Raw genomic sequence first — 20,146 nt, forward strand, 5'->3', positions numbered from 1 at the left:
GTAATTAGTGATGGGTATGGACTTACTATCGCCATTTTGTTCATTGTTTTTTGGCTGTTTTGTATCTTATTTGTTCCTTTCTTCTTCTCTTGCTCTCTTTTTGTGATCTGATGATTTTCTGTAGTGTTATGTTTAGATTCCTTTCTATTAATCTCTTGTGTACTACTGTAGGGTTTTGCTTTTGGTTACCGTGAGGCTTACATAAGACATCTATCCCAGCAGAGCTCAGTGCAGAAGGAGCAGTCAGAATTGCCCATCTCACAGTCCTTCCCCGAAAAAGCTCTATTTTCATACTTTAAAAGCTGCTGTCTAATAGTCAGGGTTCTAATTTATCAGACTTCCAGAGGCTGACTGCAGTCATCCCAGGATACTGGGGAAGCCAGCAGACACCACCTCTGCCTTTTTCCTCTATTCCACTCCAAAGCACCAATATCTCCATGGAAGCAGCTTGTACACACATCTGGTGCCCCAGGTTTTGCGGATGCCACCCATTGGATGGACCCCTGGACTGCCTAGCTCTGAAAGTCAATGGCGCTTGTATTCACAAGTCCCACTGTACTGTAGCAAACAATGAAGCAGTTCTTAATAGGTACAGGAGCAACCTCTTCCACGGCTATATACCCAGGTCCAGTGCAGAGGACACAAGAAAAAAAAGCCCATCTCCAAATTTCTCCATGGAAAGGCCCTAACTATATAGTTTCCAAGCTGCTGCCTGGGGATCTGGGTTCCAAACAGCCTGCATCTAGGTGCTGAGTGTGATCTTCCCCTTTGGAACACTTGACAAATCCTGGCAGATCCTCAAGTACTGGGAGCCATAAGAACAAAGACAGCAGCCTGGACGATCACAAAGGTTTGAGAGACAACCAAGAGCTCAGGCCAGGCAGACTACTAAGGTTCATCTTCTATATGAGGCCACTTTGTCAAGACTGTTAGAGGTAGCTGTTTCATCTAATGTGCAGAAACCAACACAAAGAGTCAAGGACAATGAAGAAACAAGGGAATACGGTCCAAACAAAATAACAAGATAAAATTCCAGAAACAGACCTTATAAAATGGATTTACCTGATAAAGAATTCAAAATAAAGGTCATAGATACTCACCAAAGTCAGGAGAACAATGTGGTAACAAAGTGACAACAAAGAGATTGAAAATATACGAAAATATCAAACAGAAATCACAGAGCTGAAGAATACAATACCTGAAGTGAAAAATTCAATAGAGGGGTAGAATAGCACACTAGATCAAGCAGATGAAAGGATTAGCAAACTCGAAGACAGGACAGTGAAATTCATCCACTCAGAGAAGCAAAAACAAAAAGAATGAAAGAAAGTGAAGACAGTATAAAGGACTTACAGGACACCATCAAGTGGACCACCACTCACATGATGGGGTCCCAAAAGGAGAAGACATAAAGAGGCAGAAAGCTTATTCAAAGAAAATGGCTGAAAATTTCCCTAACCTGGGAGAAAAAAATAAACGTCCAGATCCAGTAAGCCCAGAAGTTTCCAAATAAAATTAATCCAAAAGGACCCACAACAAGACACATTATAATTAAATTGTCAAGTTAAAGACAAGGACAGAATCTTAAAAGTGGCAAAAGAAAAGCAACTTGTTTCACACACGGGAACCCCCATAAGGCTATCAGCAGAAACTGCAGGCCAGAACAAAGTGAAACGATATATTCAAACTGCTGAAAGAAAAACACATCTGCCAACCAAGAATACTCCACCCAGCAAAGTTGTCCTTCAGAATGGAAGGAGAGAGAAAGGGTTTTCCAGAGAAGCAAAAGCTTAAGAAGCTCATCATTATGAAACCAGCCTTACAAGAAACGTTAAAAAGATTTCTTCAAGCTGAAACAAAAGGGTGCTAATTAGTAACAGGAAAACATATTAAAGTATAAATCTCACTGGTAAAGGTAAATAAATGGTTAAATTCAGACTACTCTAATGTTGTAATGGTAGTGGGTAAATCACTTATAAACCTAGCGTGAAGGTTAAAAGACAAAAGTAGTAACAGTAAAAATAACTATAACTACAATAGTGTGCTAATGAGTACACAAGGTAAAAAGATGTAAACTGTGACATCAGAAACGTTAAATGTGTGTGGGGGAGTAAAAACGCAGAGCTTAAGTATGCATTCAAATTGATCAGCTTAAAATACTGTGATACATGCAAGATATTTTTTTTTTTAATTTTTTTCCTTTTTCCCCCCCAAAGCCCCCCGGTACATTGTTGTATATTCTTAGTTGTGGGTCCTTCTAGTTGTGGCATGTGGGATGCTGCCTCAGCATGGTTTGATGAGCAGTGCCATGTCCGCGCCCAGGATTCGAACTGATGAAACACTGGGCCGCCTGCAGCGGAGTGCGTGAACTTAACCACTCGGCCATGGGGCCAGCCCCAAGACATTCTTTATTAAAAAAACTTAAATGAGATTTTACTTTGATACTTTGATGTTTCCCATGTTTATGTGAAATTAGTTTTCCTGAACTTCTAGAAGAAGGTGGTATTCAAGGTAGTTTTTTCTAATGTTACAGAAATCACCCTCCTGTTGTTGTCGTCATATAATGTTAAAAACTATGGTAGCTTGCTTTCTGAGATGTCCCAGCTGTTCCTCTCATCATCCTTATCTGAACCTTCTCTTTCCTTCCCCTTTTGTTCATCTCAATTTTACCTATTCTGCTCAATTTTGATGTTACCATTCTATTCGATTTTGTTTCTATTCAGTGTGGTGCCCTGTCCTGGTAGAGCACCTTAGCAGGACCGTTCCAAGAACTCTGTGCAGCTGGACTGCTGTATCCTCTTCAGTCTTCACACAGTGGACTCACCTGATATTGCAGCAAGCAAGCCCTCACCCTCTCATTTCAGCTGCTGCTCTTAATACAGTCCACCACACTGTCTAGTAAGTAGCTGAGGCTATTCTGAAGGTCTCCTGCTTTTACATTCTATGAGACACCCCATTCACTCTCTCTGCTTACTTTTGCATAAATGTAATACAATGGAGGTCTTCTGGCTGTTAGTGGTCTGCCCTGACCTGCATTCATTTCTGGATGCCTGACAGTTTTATGATACGTTTGTGGATTTGCTATCTAGTTTCACTGGTTTTTGTGTGGGTATTCCAAGGGAGTTTTGTGGGGTTTTTTAACTATGACATGACCATATTCACTTCCTAACATCCCTCTCAAAGCCAAATCTGAAGTTCAAACACAGTAGTTATGCCTTTATATTCATCATATACTTATTACCTTTTGTGACACTTATTTCTAGTTGTTTTTAAAGATTTTATTTTTCCTTTTTCTGCCCAAAGCCCCCTGGTACATAGTTGTTTTTTTTTTTTTTTTAGTTGTCGGTCCTTCTAGTTGTGGCATGTGGGATGCTGCCTCAGCATGGCCTGATGAGCCACGCCATGTCGGCACCCAGGATCCGAACTGGCGAAACCCTGGGCCACCAAAGCAGAGCACGCAAACTTAACCACTCAGCCACAGGGCCGGCCCCTCTAGTTGTTTTTAAACCTTCTTGTTATTAAGTCATTTCACTCTTTGAAACAAGGCAAAAAATACTCCAACTCCATGATTACAAAAAGTTTATCTGAATAAGTTCTTTAAAGCTTTCCCAGTTTTCAATACTTCTAAATGCTTCCTTATTCACAGTTCAGGTAACTTATACTGTTCACACTTTGAAAAATTCCTTCAACTACCTAAGGGTCTCTGTTTCTAGAGGGGTCTTAGAATGAGACCACTGAAAACCCAAATAATCATTCAAACACAAGAACGTAAATACAAACTGTCTAAAGATATGAACCTGGGAATGTGATGGGTTTGCAGGCATCAGCTGGAGGCTCAGTCCACTGCTCGGGGCAACTGGGAGGCTTCCGAGGTGGGCACAGAACCCAGAAGTTGTGCCCAGAGATGCAGGTGGCACCTGATCTGCAGAAGTCGCATGCCGTGGAGTTGGGAGGCGAGGAGGAAAGCTTCACTGAGGGGCCACTCGAAGCCACCGTGCCAGGATCCCTTTCTCCAAAGTGATGCTTTGGAATCAATGCCTCAAATACCCAGAGCTGTGGTCTTATCTCCTTTCTAGAACTACTAGAGGCCATCTGGTTTGCAGAAAATAATGGTAACATCCCAATTTAAAAATACATAATTTGGGGCCAGTTTTCGTGTTTCTAAGAGAACAACCAACTTGCTCATTTAAGAAACAGTCAAGTAACTAAAAAATATCTCTATACATGACTATGATCTGGGTAGAAATTCCATTTTTACATATTATAACTATGTCTTCCTTGAATACTGGGGTGTAGCATACATGCAGTAGGTCTTCTCCTACTCCAGTGGTCAGCAAACTACAGCTCACCAGCTCACTATGTTTTATAAATAAAGTTTTACTGGAACACAGCCGTGCCATTCCCTTACGTGTTATCTATAGCTGCTTTCACGCCACAACAGCAGAGGTAAGTAGTTGCAAGAGGGATCATACGGCCCACAAAGTCTAAAATATTTACTGTCTGGTCCTTTACAGAAAAAGTTGGCCAACCCTGTCCTAGTCTAGAGATTTATCAAATGAGCTTCCACGAGCAGCACCGAGTGGCTCTATGACCAATTCTGAGTAGAATGACTCTTTGTTCTATTGGGCGTCCAGCACATTGCAGAATGTTTAGTATCCCTGACACTACAGGAGCTAAAGTGCCAGTAGCACTCTAGTCCTTATGTTAACCAAAATTCTCCACACATTTCCGCACACTCTGGGAGAGAGCAGAAGTACTATCTCTGGTTAAGAATCGCTGAAGAAATATATTAACTCAGAGTAAAGAAGGAGAAAATACAAATCCATAAATTCTAAATGCTACCAAGATAGATGAGAAATGTAGTTACCTCTTTTAAGAGCAAACTAAAAGTCTATTCTTCTTCCTCTGTGATATTTAGCCAAAAATACACTAATTCTTCCTAATAAAATTAGGCTTTATAATTTGATTATTATGTCAAGACATCATGTAGTTTATAAATTTATAAGGCAATCTTACCGATTTGTTCCATCCAGATTTGATTTGTGGATGAAATTAAGTTTTGCATCTGCCCAATAAAGCTTCCGTTCCTCATAATCCAAAGTTAGTCCATTTGGCCAGTAAATTTCAGTGTTTATTATAATGAAGCGACTTGAACCATCCATTCCAGCACGTTCTATCTTTGGTACTTCTCCCCAGTCTGTCCAGTACATGAACCTAAAAATCATATAAACAATAACCCATGACATAAGCAGATTAATAGCCAAGTATTTTATAACTATCACTAATAGTAAAAGCTCTCTCAGAACACTAAAACTGAAACCCCTAGAAATTGTTAAAAACTTTTAATGATCTACCTTTTTGCCACCAACATGGTAATAACAGATTCAGGCAAGCATTATCACAGATGCAAAAACCATTTAATCAACATTTATTGGAAAACAGAAAACAGGATATTTACACTGTCTCAACTTATTTCCCTATAAATTACTTATTAATGACAGAGGGAGAAACGATAACTGTAGAGGAAATAAACTTGGTGGACACCACCTTAACCACATCATCTAAGTTAACATCATCAATAAGGGAACAAATGGGCATCACATATGTGATGCACTGGAAAGGACATACATCTTTTATGTAGATCCTCCTATAGAGAATGCCTGCCCAAAAAAAAGCATAACCTGAACAAAATTATGAGGAAATAGAACCAAATTGAGGAACATTCTAGAAAACAACTGGCCTTTGAAAATATCTGTCATAAAAGTCAAAGAAAGGTTAAGGAACTGATCTAGATTATATGAGAATAAAGAGACAGGATAACTACATAAAATGCATGATTCTAGAATCATCAGTTTGGAAAAATGCTATAAAGACATTATTGGAAAACCTGCCAATATTTGCCAGACTGCCAAATTATTTAACAGAAATGTACTAATGTTAAATTTCCTAAAACAATCAACTGTTTTGTGGTTGAAGTGTACAGGACTTCATTGTACTATTTTTGCTTCTATTCTACAAGTTTGAAATTTTCTCAAAATAAAAAAAATGGAAAGTCTTAATAGTCTCATTCCAGAGGGAAAAAGAAACTTTTCTTGATTTAAAGGTAATACTCTTAATGTGCTATATTTCAACTAAAAGCACATTTTTAAAAAGTTAGTGAGGGCTACAAACTAGTTAGGAGGTATTCAGTAAACGTGTTGAAACGCAACTGAAATTCAGATATAAATTTTACTCAGAAAACTAATGGAATGATGCAGCTGTAATGATTCTACTTGTGCATAAAGATATTTCATATTAACTGCTTACTCAAAAATATGATGGAAAGAGAATATCAGGTGGGGAGCTAAGAGACAGTCATGTGCTGCATAATGACATTTCAGTCAATGACAGCACATATACAACAGTGGTCCCATAAGATCAGTACCATACAGCCTATCTATGTAGTAGGCTATACCATCTAGATTTGTGTGAGGACACTCTATGATGTTCACACAACAAAGAAATCGCGTAACGACGCATTTCTCAGAAAGTATCCCAGTTATTAAGTGACACGTGACTCTGCTTCCTAGATACAAAGCACTGTGCTAATGGCTTTACATACATTATCTCAAGCCTAACAGGCACATTATGAAACATTATTTGTCCATCACCCTATTTCAGAAGAAACTCAAAAGTTAGCACATTACTCAAAGTCATATAGCTAAAAGAGAAATGCAAACTCACATCCCTTAGATTCCATAGTCAATGCTTATGCCACAAGTCAGAGCCTTGATTCATAAGGAATAACAGGCAAAGCGCTCCAGAGATTGAGGCTAGTGAGTGACTAGATATTGTCCAGAATGAGGGGCAAGAGAATGATCAGATTCATGCAAGATAAAACTATATAGGAAGGATAGCCACACAATTTTAGACCATGTCAGAATTTTTGTTTTTTATTCTGTAATCAACATAAAGGCACTTGAAGACTTTTAAGATTGAAGGTGAAATGACCAGCTTTGAGGGTTTTCGGGGGTTAGGGAGTGCCCACTGGCTGCAGTGTGACAACAGACTGGAAGAAGGTTAAAATGAATAAAAAGAGGCCAGAGCTCCCAAAATGGCTCTGTGAAGAGCTCAGCAAATTCTCTCCCCTAAAACCAATAAAAAAAAAACAAGAAAAGATTGTCAAAAATAACTAAAGTCTCTGAAAATTGATCAAAGGACATACAAAAAAGTGAGAAGCATTTATTCAAGAAAATCTATTAAATCACACTAAGAATTGTGGTATTTCAGCTAGAGGTTACTTGCATCACCATCCACACTGCTGGATTTGTGGCTCAGACATTCCGCCTTGAGCAGATAAGGCAGACCAGAAAGATTAGCACCACACCCCCCACAAGAGGAGGTGACTTTATTTGGAGCAGGTAATAGAAAAATCTATGCCCAAGAACATTGTCAAAAATAAGAGTGCTCTCAGTAGCAAACTATCAAAGAGGGCTATTATCCCAGCAATATTAGTTGGGACAGGCAACAAAATGGCAGGCCAGGCAGAAATTTAACATGAAGATCCTAGGACAGAGACAGCCAAAGAGGGCCTTAAGTGCATGTTCACCCTTGGTGGTCAGAAAGGTTGTGTGCATGCACAAGGCTGCTCCTGCTCAAGAGATACCAGAGAAGATCTTTGAAGACTAGTCTCTGGCTGAATGCGGGACAAACTTTAAACTCCTAAAATTTGAAAATATTCCCCAAACCACAGATAGATTCAAAGAAAAATGGTGAAGCACTTACTGGCTCGAGGTATTTAGGAACAACCTGTAATCAATCATTAGAAGACCACTAAGATATAGTGACCTAGGGGCAATCCCCAGAAAGCTGGGCACAAAAATTTTTTAAAAGAAAAAAGACTGTGAGTAGTGACTTCAGGAGTAACATGCTGGGAGGGAAACACACTCCAAAAAGTTAGTCCAGGCAAGTCATTAAACAACAAAAACAATAGCAACAAGCCAGGGAAAGGTCAGAATTCATATTTGCTATAATACAGTACGTAACATTTCTAGTTTTCAACAAAAAGTTATGAGACATCCAAAGACATAAGAAAGTCTGACCCGTGTATGAACTTAGCAGACAAGAACTTCAAAGTTGCTATTACAAATATGTTAAAGAAACTAGAGCAAAGAACATTTAAGAATTAAAAGAATGGATGAGGATGACTCATCAACGACTAAGTATTAAAAAAAAGAAAGAAAGAAAGAAATTCCGGAGTTGAAAAGTACAAAAGCCTAAATGAAAAATAAAATGAAAGGGCTCACTGTGCTAGCTGAAGAATCAGCAAATTTGAACATAGAGCAATAGGGATTATCCAAAAGGAAGAGCTGAAAGCAAAAAGAAGAAACATGAGGGATATGTGGGACATCATTAACTATACTAATAAACACACAATGGAGTACCAGAGAAGGGGAGAAAAAGTTGGGAAGGAAAAAAGCTCAAATAAATAATGACCAAAAACTTCCCAAATCTGATTAAAAAAAAATATGAACCCATATATCCAAGAAGCTTAAGAAACTCCAAGTATGACAAACACAGAGATACATAACTATACACAACAGTCAAACTGTTGAAAGACAAAGAGAAATTTTGAAACCAGTAAAAGAAAAACAACTCATCACATGCAAAGACACCCCAATTTGACTAATTGACTAACAGCTGATTTTCATCAGAACAATGGAGGACAGAAAGCAGTGGGATGATACACACAAAGCACTGAAAGAAAAAAAATTCAACCAAGAATTCTACAAAACTAAACTATCCTTCAAAAATGAAGGTGAGGGCTGGCCCGGTAGTGCAGTGGTTAAGTGCACATGTTGCACTTCAGTGGCCCGGGGTTCGCCAGTTCAGATCCCGGGTATGGACATAGCACTGCTTGGCAAGCCATGCTGTGGTAGGCATCCCACATAGAAAGTAGAGGAAGATGGGCATGGATGTTAGCTCAGGGCCAGTCTTCCTCAGCAAAAAGAGGAGGATTGGCAGTGGATGTTAGCTCAGAGCTAATCTTCTTCAAATAAATAAAAAAAGAAGGTGAAATAAGGAAATTCCCAGATAAACAAAGTGAGATAATTTGTGGCTTGCAGATCTGCGTTACAAGAAATACCAAAGGAAGTTCTTCAGGCTGAAAAGAAGTGAAATTAGATGTGAACTTCAATCCACATGAAGAAGCAGACAGTATTCATACAGATAATTATTTAGGTAATCATAAGAGACAGTATAAATACATATTTTTCCTTTTTTCTTCTCTTAATGGATTAAAAAGACAATTGCACAAAAAAGTAGTAATAAAATTGTAGTACTGGGCTTATAACATATGAAGGTGTAATATATATGAAAATAACAGCACTAAGAAAGGGAAAGGGGAAGCAACAATAAGGCAAAGAAATTGTGGCAGAAATTAACTCAAAGCCACAAAACAAAGAGTACCAGAAGTGTTAAATACATAGGTTAATATAAAAAACTTATAGATTTTTTTCTCAGTTGTTCCTTATCTTCTTTAAAAAAAGTAAGACTTTCCAGTTCCTGAACTGTTCTCATATGCACAATAAACCCTTACTAAATACTAAAGCAAAACAAACAAAAAAACCGTAAGACGGCTTAAAGCAATTCTGATGACATGGTATTAGTGGTTTTACAATACACAGAAACATAATATACAACAATAGTAGCAAAACAGAGAAGGAAGGAAATAGACCAATATTGGGGCAAAGTTTCTGTATTTTACTGGAATTAAGTTAGCATTAAAGTTCACTGTGATTAAGATAGATATTATAATCCCTACAACAAAAACTAAGAAAATATCTCAAAAATTATAGTTAAAAATTCAACAAAAGGATTAAAATGGTACACTAGAAAACATCTGTTTAATAAAAAAGGAGCGGGGCAGGTCCCACGGCCGAGTGTTTGGGCTTGCACGCTCCACTGCAGAGGCCCAGGGTTTCGCCTGTTCGGGTCCTGGGCGCAGACATGGCACCGCTCGTCGGGTCATGCCGGGGTGGCGTCCCACATGCCACAGCTGGAAGGACCCACAGCTGGGAATATACCACTATGTACTGGGGGGCCTTTGGGGAGAAAAAGGAAAAAAATAAAGTCTTTAAAAAATAAAAATAAAAAAAGAAGCAGTTAAGGTGAAGCAGAGCAACAAAAAGACAAGACATAAGGAAAACAAACAGCAAAATGAAACAGATAACTACACTTAAGTAAATAACAACAATAAAATATAAATGTATTAAAGATTCCAATCAAAAAGGAGATTGTCAGAGGACAGAGTCAACAGATATTTGGGAAGGAAAAACTGACAGGACTTGGCTATGAGGGGTGATGGAAGAGTAGGAATTGAGAACCATTTCTAGGTCTCTAGATAGAAAATGATGCCTTAAAAGAAGGTAAATATTAATAGAAATCAAAATAAATACATAGCTATTAAAATAGTGTTCAACCATATACCGTCTAGTGGTATGGATATCATATTTGGGAAATCACTGGTACAGAGAACTGTCCTTTCGTTGTATCTGTTCAATCGTGAGTTGTATAATTTATGGTTACAAGACCTTCAAGTGTGAAAAAGTTAGACTATAAGACATAGCATACCACAGTGATTTAGAGCACAAATTCTAGAGTTGGGCTGCTCAGCTCTGCCACTTCCCAGACATGTGATCTTGAGCAACTTACTTCACCTCTCTGTCCCTCGTGTTCCTCAATTATAACATGAAGATTAAAAACAGAACTACTTCATGGGGTTGTTGTGAGAATTAAAGTAGTTAACACATGTAAGGCACTTAGAGCCCTACATATACTTTAGTTGTTGTTATTGTTGTCTGATTATGTCAGAAATCTCTTGTTTATGGCTTCTCACTTTTAGAATAAAGGGAAAAATCATTAATATAATCTTCAACCCTATACTATCTGGCTTCTACCCATCTCTTCAGCTTCAATTTATGCCACTCTTCACCTTATTCATTACATGCCAGTCCCAAACAGGCACCATACTCTCTGGCACTATAGGGCTTCCCCTCTAGATATTATCTTCCTCTTTCAGAGTTCAGCTTAAACAGTATTTCCTCTAAGAAGTTTCCCTTAAATCCCGAGTTAGATTGCACGTTCCCTTATAAGCTCTCAGAGTACTTTATATTCGTAGCATTTACAACTATAACTGATTATTTGCTTAATGCTTACTGTTTCTTACCTCTAACTTATACATTTATGTTTTATGTATTTTCTTGATTAAAATAGGTTTAAAAGAGAAGTAAATGAAAGATAAATTTTCCACATTCTGATTTGGTCAAGTATTCCTTTTGCTGAGGCATATAAATCCCTCATTCTTAATGAGGCTAATGATGATACAACAGAGTTCTTGTCTACAGCAGCTAGCAGAAAAGAAAGAATACATTTGAAGAATAAGTGGGCTGAGAAAGTGACTAGAGATTTCCAATGATCACAGTGAATTTGAAGGTAGCCTTTCATTATGTAGTCTGACATGCTAATTTATAAAATCTGAGTGCCAGCTGTCCAAAGGTCACTCTGTCAGTAAATATTTTAACAATGTTCTAACTAATAGCTCACTTCTGGTTTATATATTTCAGAAAGTTAAAGATAAAAAAGTCAGATTTTGGAGAATGAACATATGATAAGAAAATTAGATCTCTCACCATAAGAGTTTTTAAAAGAAAGGCAACAACCATTCAATGACATAATATCAACCCATGTACCATTTGTTCTTTTATCAGGCAATCTAAATTCAAGACATTCCTGGCCTAAATTTTTTATTGAAGTATAATTGACATTTAACATCCTGTAAGTTTAAAGTGTACACGCGATTGTTTGCTATACTTATATACTGCAATATGATTACCATCACAGCGATAGCTAACACCTCTATCACGTCAGTTATCATTTCTTTTCTGTGGTGGGAACAATTAAGATCTAGTCTCTTAGCAACTTTGAAGTTTATAACACAGTATTATTGACTACAATTACTATGTTGTACCTTAGCTCTCCAGGACTTATTTACCTACCAGCTCCAAGTTTGTACCCTTAAACGACACATCCCAATTCCCCCACCCTCCAGCCTCTGGGACCCAACATTCTACTCTCTGATTTTATGAATTCGGCTTTTTTAGATTCCATATCTAAGTGATATTATACAGTATTTGTCTTTCTCTGTCTGACTCATCTCACTTAGAATAATGACTCATCGATGCTGTGGCAAATGGCAGGATTTCCTGCTTCTCATGGCTGAATAATATTCCTCTGAGTGTGTGTGTGTGTGTGTGTGTGTGTGTGTGTGTCTTCTTTATCCATTCATCTGTTGAAGGACATTTAGACTGTGTCCCTATCTTGGCTATTGTGAATAATGGTGCAATGAACATGGTAGTGCATACTCTCTCTTCAAAATTCTATTTTCATTTCCTTTGAAAATATATCCAGAAGTGGGATTAAAGGATCATATATAGTAGTTCTATTTTCAATTTTCTGAGGAACCTCCATACTAGTTTTAGTGGCTGAACCACTTTACATGTCCACCAATAATGTACAAAGGTTCCCTTATCTCCACATCCCCACCAACACGTGTTGCCTCTTGTCTCCTTGATGACAGCCATTCTAACAGGTCTGAGGTGATATCTCATTGGGGTTTTTCATTTGCATTTCCCTGATGATTAGTGATGTGCAACATCTCTTCGAAGATGCACCTGTTGGCCATCTGGATGCCTTCTTTTGAGAAATGTCTATTTAGTTCCTCTGCTCATTTTTTATCCAATTGTTTGGTTATTTTGTTACTAAATTATATGAGTTCTTTATATATTTTGGATATTAATCCTTATCTGATATATTGTTTAATAATCTTCCCTCATTCCGTAGGCTGCCTTTTTATTTTTAGATTGTTTCTTTTGCTGTGCAGAAGCTTTTCAGTTTGATGTACACTTGTTGCTTCTGCTAGCCTAGATTTTTTCATTTTTGCCTGAAAGTCCTTTCACTGTTTTGGATCTCTACAAGGAGTAGGAAATAGGGTAGGATAAGCTGAATATCTGTATATATCCTTTCCCAATCAGCTATAATCTCCATAAGTTAAGTACTCAGTTGAGAAGTAATCTTATGTATATGGTCAAAGAACAACCTAAAAACAGCAAACAAAATCATCTAGAAGCTTTCTACAAGAGTTAAAATTAAAATTTAAACTCTAACTGTACCAAAATATACAATTTCTCAAATCTTCTTTAGTCATTAAATAAACATAGTACGTAACAACTCAGAAGCTGATTTACCAAAAATATAGCTTAAGCAAACTTTAGGGTCCCTCACTTCTACAGGCCCCTTAAAATACCTTGTTCTTAATTTTGTACAGGCAGTCATCACTCTGCAAAGTTCCAATATGTGAACTTCAGTTACCATAGTTTAGTAAAATAACAAACTCTCTCATTATTCTCCTCTCAATATGGCCAAATTTCAGTTATCACAGTATATTAACTGTAAGTGCACAAAGTACAAATTTCACTGCCAGCTCCACAAATCACCATGTAAATGACAGATGTGCATGATGATCAGTAATCAATCACATTCTTCTTTCAAAGTCTCACTGGTCCCTGCTCATCTGTTATTCAGTTCACACACAGACAGCAAAGTGTGCATCTGTGTTGCCTCCTTGTACTCATAAACCAGTGAAACATTTTATAAAAATGGATTATCAAAAGGAAATTGGCAAAGAAAGATGCAAGTGCAGCAAAAAAATGAAAACTGGTAATACTGGAAGTGAAATCTGAATTGAACAGAGAGTTACAGAAGAAATCGCTGACCGTGGGAATTTTGACACTGCCACCATTCAAGAGCCTCTAGATAGACAGCAGCCAGGAGAACTTAGTGAAGGCCAGCTTATCAACATCAATGAAGAAAGTGGTTGCAACAAAAAGGATGAACACGTCCCAGAGTGATGTGAGGAAAAAGACTTAACATTGAACAAACTCTCTAAGATATTTCACAGCAGTGAAAACACAAAGGATGAAATGTTTTGAAAGTTTGATCCAAGCATAAAAAGCAATATGACAATTCACCAAGGCATAGAAAAGATGTTTGCTCCCTATGGTAAGTTATACAATGAGAAGGTGATGGCACACTGTTCAAACTACTCTTGATAACTTTTTACAAAGAAATAAAACACTTTAATTCTCAATATTTCTAATATATTAAACTATGGTATACTAAATAAATATTAGTTTTGCTATTTTTTTCATTTCCCTATACATTTGTATCAGATAGTAATAATTCTTCATGTTTTGGCAAAAATTTTAAAGGTCACCAAAGAACTGTAATTTATCCACTGATTACTAGGATTGCTTTGCACAGTTTTGGTTTTGCATGACCTTGCACATTTTAATATTTGCCAAATTTTCTCCACAGGAGAAACATTTTTTTGGTTAATCATTACTTCATTTTCGTCAGTTCAGTTCAATACAGCTAAACTAACGCTAAGCGACTCCTACGTGACAAACATCCCCCAAGGTGTGGTCCTGACATTTAAGGAGTTTTCAGAATAGACAGTTTTCAAATAATATAGGAAGGGCTAAAGAGAGGTAAATACAATCTCAGTGCCCTGAAAGTAACAGAAGAAGGGCTGTGAGTCCCACAGAGACGACACCTGAGTTGAGCCTTGAAGGAGGAGCAGGTGGTTTTATAGGAAATCAGAATAAAACATTACATTGAGGCACAAATTGTGCATAAAAGGAACTACATGTGTTCCAACATTATTACCACATGAAACGGAAGGTTTGAGATCAGGTGGAGAAGAAAGAGATCAAATCTCACACAGAGCTTTATATACATACTCAGGAGATTGACCTTGATTTTTTAGGCGTTGGGAAATCATTGATACACTGGATTATTTAGGGGGAGGGATGACCTGGTCAAACTTTTACATTTTCTATAGATCATGGTGGCAGCTTATTGGATTTAAATGAAGAAAAACAGATACTATTTAGGGATCTATTTCAATTTTCCAGGTGAAAAAGGATGAGGGGACAATTAAAGCAATGGTAGTAGGAAAAAAATAACAGAAATATTCATTTATATAAAGGGTCAGGGCCTTTCTTCAGGCCTGGCCTACCTTTCCAGTTTCACCTCTATTGTTCCCTACCTTCAATCCCATGGTTACAGGCCCAAGTTGACAAACAGGTTTCTTTCCAACTAATCACCAGCCATTAGTGACTTGTTGAAGTACTCTGTTCATAAAGACTGTGAAGCCTACTCAGAGTTATAGGGGGAACTCAGTGATTAGTTAATGGACTTCTGCCAACAACCCAGTAGGGGAGAGTATCAGCCAACCTGCCTTTGTTGATCCTACTCTAAACAGAGTAACTACATGCTCTTTGCAAAGGACACCATGAAGTTTCTTGTCCCTTAGTTTTTGCATACTATTTTACTCCATCCTAATTTAAAATGCTAATAACCACCATGAATAATTAATTCAGGAAGTTGCAGCTATTACACAGTAATGTCTATGAGCTAGCTATTTCACAATAATCATAAAATTAAACAAAATGTATGAGGCAGCTGTTCCAGGAACTGAAAATAGGCAGCAGAAGACTAGAAACTGTGAGGTAAGAGAAACTCACTAGGTAAGCTCCACAATCACCCCAACTCAACCCGGTGAGCATTTTCTAACCAAAGGGTGGAAAACTGGAGTCAAAGTTAGGAATGGTGGTCCCACTGAGCTTAAAGAGGCAGAGAGAGTCTGGGGCAGCAGGAAAAAAAACTGGAATTTGCAGGGCCCCAAAGAGGAGGGAGTAACACTGAGTGGGGGGCATCAGGGATCTCCATGAGTCCTTGGCCAAGAACCAGGCTGTGAATATACAGGTTGCTCAAGGATTATCAGAGTACTACTGCCATCAGGTTGAGAATCAAAGTACCAGAGGTCAAGCAGTAGGAGTGGTCTTAAATGCTCTGCCAAGCCAGAGTAAAGGGCCTCAACAACACCCAGGGCATTCAGCTGAGACACAGCAAAAATTGAATATGGACCACATCCTACAGCAGTTGTTCTCAAACTGTGGGCCAAGGACATCTGGCGATCCCAGGAATCCTTTCAGGGGATCTGCAGGGTCAAAACTGTTTTCATAGTATTGATAAGTTTTATATATGTATATATTTAGCTTTTTTCATGCTCATTCTGGAATTTTCAGAGACTACACAAGGTGTAATGATTACTTCGCCCTGTTGGCTCATGGAAAACAGGTTTTGGGTATAAATATATACATGTTCAGAGATAAACTCAGTTTGTTCTCAGTACTTTTTGCTCTTACTAGCTAGCTTTGATTATACCTCCTATAATCTCTGTACCTCACTGTCATCTAAAAAATTATTTTTGAAATCCCGAAATCTTCCTTGTGCCTAGGTAGAAACACACCACTAAGCAAATACACTGCTTTGCTTTGCAGTATTTCTTAATTTTTAAATTTCACTTTAAACTGTTTTATCTTGGAATTTACTAGTATTGTATACTAAAATAACAGAAAACTTACTTATATTTGTCTTGTATTTAAGAATGGATCATGGCTTAAAAAGAGGAGATCAGAAGACTCACTTTCTCATTCCATAACTGTACTGTCTATATTTAAAGATGTTGAGAAAGCTGAAACTGAACTATCAGAGAGAGTTCTCTGACTTGTGGAAGGGAAGAAATCTACCCCAAGATCTTAAGCGAAACAGAACTTGTAAATAAGAAACAAAATATTACAAAAGCAATCTTTCCATTGGCTTATACATGTTATCTTATCGTGAATAGTATTATCCCAGTTAAGTTAGGGCATTATTTTGAGACTAATCATTCAGAGTTTAAAGAAAAGGAATCAGAAAGTTTAAATGTAAAAATGACCTTGTTAAAAGCCAAACAATGTTTATTACAGCTTTCCAGCTAAAGAAGCACACACAACAACTAAGAGGCTATTAAAGCCTTCTCCAGTTAAAACTTTTGAATTTCTCCTAGATGAAAAGTCAATTAAAAAAATTATAGCACTGCCAATTTCCAATGATACAGTAACACACCAAAGTAAAAATTTAGCTGCAAACGCAAAAAGTGAATATGTTATCTGAGAGACTGTGCTGTTGTCTTACACCTGAATGAATCAAAAGATACGGCTGGATGTACTGTTTCACTTGTTCATCAGGTGTCACTACCAACTAATCATCAAAGATCTTCTCCGTGAATGCTTAGAACAATAAACGTAAGCAGTGCCAAAATATTCAAAGTGGTGTATAACTTTTTTGAATTGCACAACTACCTGAACTACTCTGTCATTTGCCCGATGGTCCAAAAGCAATGATGGGTAAAACTGCTGGCACCTTAATACAAATCCAGGCAGTAGCGACCAAGTGTACTAGTAGTCACTGTAATCATTCTTCACCATACACAAAAGAAAAGTCGGTCTCAATGAACACTGTTTTTGGTAAGGCAGAAAATTTATTAGTTTCATTACATCTCGACCTTTGGTTATACATCTAATATTCTGTCTGACAAAATGGGATCTACAGATAAAGTACTTCTGCTCCATACCAAAGGTAACGGCTGTCTTGAGAAAAAGCACTTGGCCAACTCTAAGTTGTGAGCTGAGCTAGCTGGTTTTCTTCATGGAACATCGTTTTTACTTAAAAAAAATGACTAACAAATGATTATTAATCACCTTAGGCATCAAGAGATACTTTCTTGGAAACAAATGAACTTGTCACTTCAATTTGTTGCCAATAATAAAATTTGAGCTTTCTGCACTCAATCTGTTTAGGACACATATATATTTGAGAAAAGACTTCCATCTTCAGTTTATGAAGAACTCCTAAAACTCAATAAAAGACAGCCAATCCAATTAAAAATTGGGCAGGGCTGGCCCGGTGGTGCAGTGGTTAACTGCGCACGTCCCACTGCGGCGGCCCAGGGTTTGCCGGTTCGGATCCCGGGTGCAGACATGGCACCACTTGGCAAGCCATGCTATGGTAGGTGTCCCACATAGAAAGTAGAGGAAGATGGGCAAGGATATTAGCTCAGGGCCTGTCTTCCTCAGCAAAAAGAGGAGGATTGGCAGCAGATGTTAGTTCAGGGCTAACCTTCCTCAAAAAAAAAAAAAAAAAACTGGGCAAAATATCTGAACGGACACATCAACAAAAGACATACAAATGGCAAAAGGCACATGAAAAGATATTTGACATAATTATTCATCAGAGAAACACAAACTAAAACCACAGTGAGATATCACTACATACCTACCAGGATGGCTAAACTTTACAAAATCGACAACACAAAGTACTAGCAAAGATGCAGAGCAACTGAAACTCTTGTAGACTGCTAGTATTAATGCAAAAAGGCACACCCACTTTGGAAAATAGTTTGGTAGTTTCTTACATTAAACATTTCCATGATCTGAGATCCAGTAACCCCACTCCTAGGTATTTACTCAAGAGAAATTAAATATATATTCACACAAAAATCTGTTTGGAAATGTTTATAGCAGAAGTACTCATAATCATCAAAAACTAGTGAATGTCCTTCAAATGATGAATGGACAAACAAACCGTGGTACATCTGTAGAATGGAATACTCTCAGCAATAAAAACAACTACTGACACAAAAGAACCTGTATAAATTTCAAATGCTTTGTGATAAGAGAAAGAAGCTGGATTAAAAACACTACATGACATATGATTCCATTTAGATGACATTCTGGAAAAGACAAAACTATACAGAGTCAGAAAACAGCTCCATGATTGCCTAGGGCTGCAGGTAGGAGAAAGGCTTTATGACAAAAAGACAAGAGTGAATTGGGGGTGTAGGGGGGTCATGGAATTGTCCTATATGTTAACTGTGGTGGTGATTACCCAAATGTTTGTATTTGTCTAAATTCAGAACTGCCCACCAAAAAGTATAAATTTAATCAATGTAAATTCTACTTTAATTTTTAAAAACGGGTAAAAGATATCACTAGATACTTCACAAAAGAAGATACATGAATGTCCAATTGGCACATAAAAAGATGTTCAATCTCATTAATCATCAGGGAAATGCAAATTAAAAATGATAATGAGATACCATTTCACAACCACTAGAAAGGCTAACATTAAAAAGACCAACAAGGGGCTGGCCTGGCAGCGTAGTGGTTAAGTTCATGTGCTCTGCTTCAGCAACCCAGGGGGTTCACAAGTTTGGATCCCAGGTTTGGACCTACACACCATCACTCATCAAGCCACGCTGTGGCAGCATCCCTCATACAAAACAGAGAAAGACTGGCACAGATGTTAGCTCAGGGGCAATCTTCCTCAAGCAAAAAAGAGAAAGATTGTCAATATTTGTTAGCTCAGGGCCAATCTTCCTTACAAAAAAAAAAAAAAAGACCAATAATACTAAGTGTTGGTGAGGATGGAGCAACTGGAGCTCTCACACACTGCTAGTATAAATCACCTTGGGAAAACAATCTGGCAGTTTCTTATAAAGTTAAACATACACTTAACCCTACAAACCAGCAATTCCACTTTTAAGTATTTACTCAAGAGAAATACAAATATATATCCACAGAACAATTTGTACATGCAAGTTCACATTAAGATTTACTTATAATAACCAAAAACCAGAAACAACACAAACGTCCATCAACAGGATGATCGACAAACTCCGGTATATTCATAGAATGGAATACTACTCAGCAATACAAGAGACTTAACTATACATATATTCACCACAAGGATGAATTTTTAAAATTATGTTGAACAAAAGAAGCCAGACTGAAAAAGGTATGCACTACCTGACATCATTATATGAAATTTTAGATTCAGCAAAACTAATCTACAGTGATAGAAATCAGATCAGTAGTTACTGGGGTAGGAGTAGGGGTTAACTTAAAAGGGGCTGACGTAACTTTCCAGAGTAAGGTGATGAAAATGTCTTTTTGGGAAATGGCAGGTACACACATTTATCAAAACCCATCAAGCTATAAACGTAAAAAAATGCGGATTTTTTGCATAAAAATACCTCAAAGTTGCTTGAAACACAAATAAGAAACAGGAGACCATTTTTAAAAGCCAATTCAAAGGGACTTCTTTCCTGTAGAAGCCCTTATCAGCTTGCCCAGACAAAGCAGAATTACTGCCTTCTATGTGC

General features: G+C 37.6%; 1 protein-coding gene across 3 annotated transcripts in view; it reads right to left on the bottom strand.

The window, feature by feature from the left end:
• The window catches only part of LRP6 (LDL receptor related protein 6), a 172,197-nt gene that overhangs the window by 90,147 nt on the left and 61,904 nt on the right, over nt 1-20,146 (bottom strand). For all 3 annotated transcript variants that reach the window (XM_001501298.5, XM_070269915.1, XM_070269914.1), the window contains one exon: nt 5,017-5,214. In XM_001501298.5, the coding sequence (XP_001501348.1) occupies nt 5,017-5,214 (198 nt within the window). The remainder of the gene's footprint in view (nt 1-5,016; nt 5,215-20,146) is intronic.

This window comes from Equus caballus, chromosome 6, assembly GCF_041296265.1.
Source record: "Equus caballus isolate H_3958 breed thoroughbred chromosome 6, TB-T2T, whole genome shotgun sequence".
Classification (NCBI taxonomy): domain Eukaryota; kingdom Metazoa; phylum Chordata; class Mammalia; order Perissodactyla; family Equidae; genus Equus; species Equus caballus.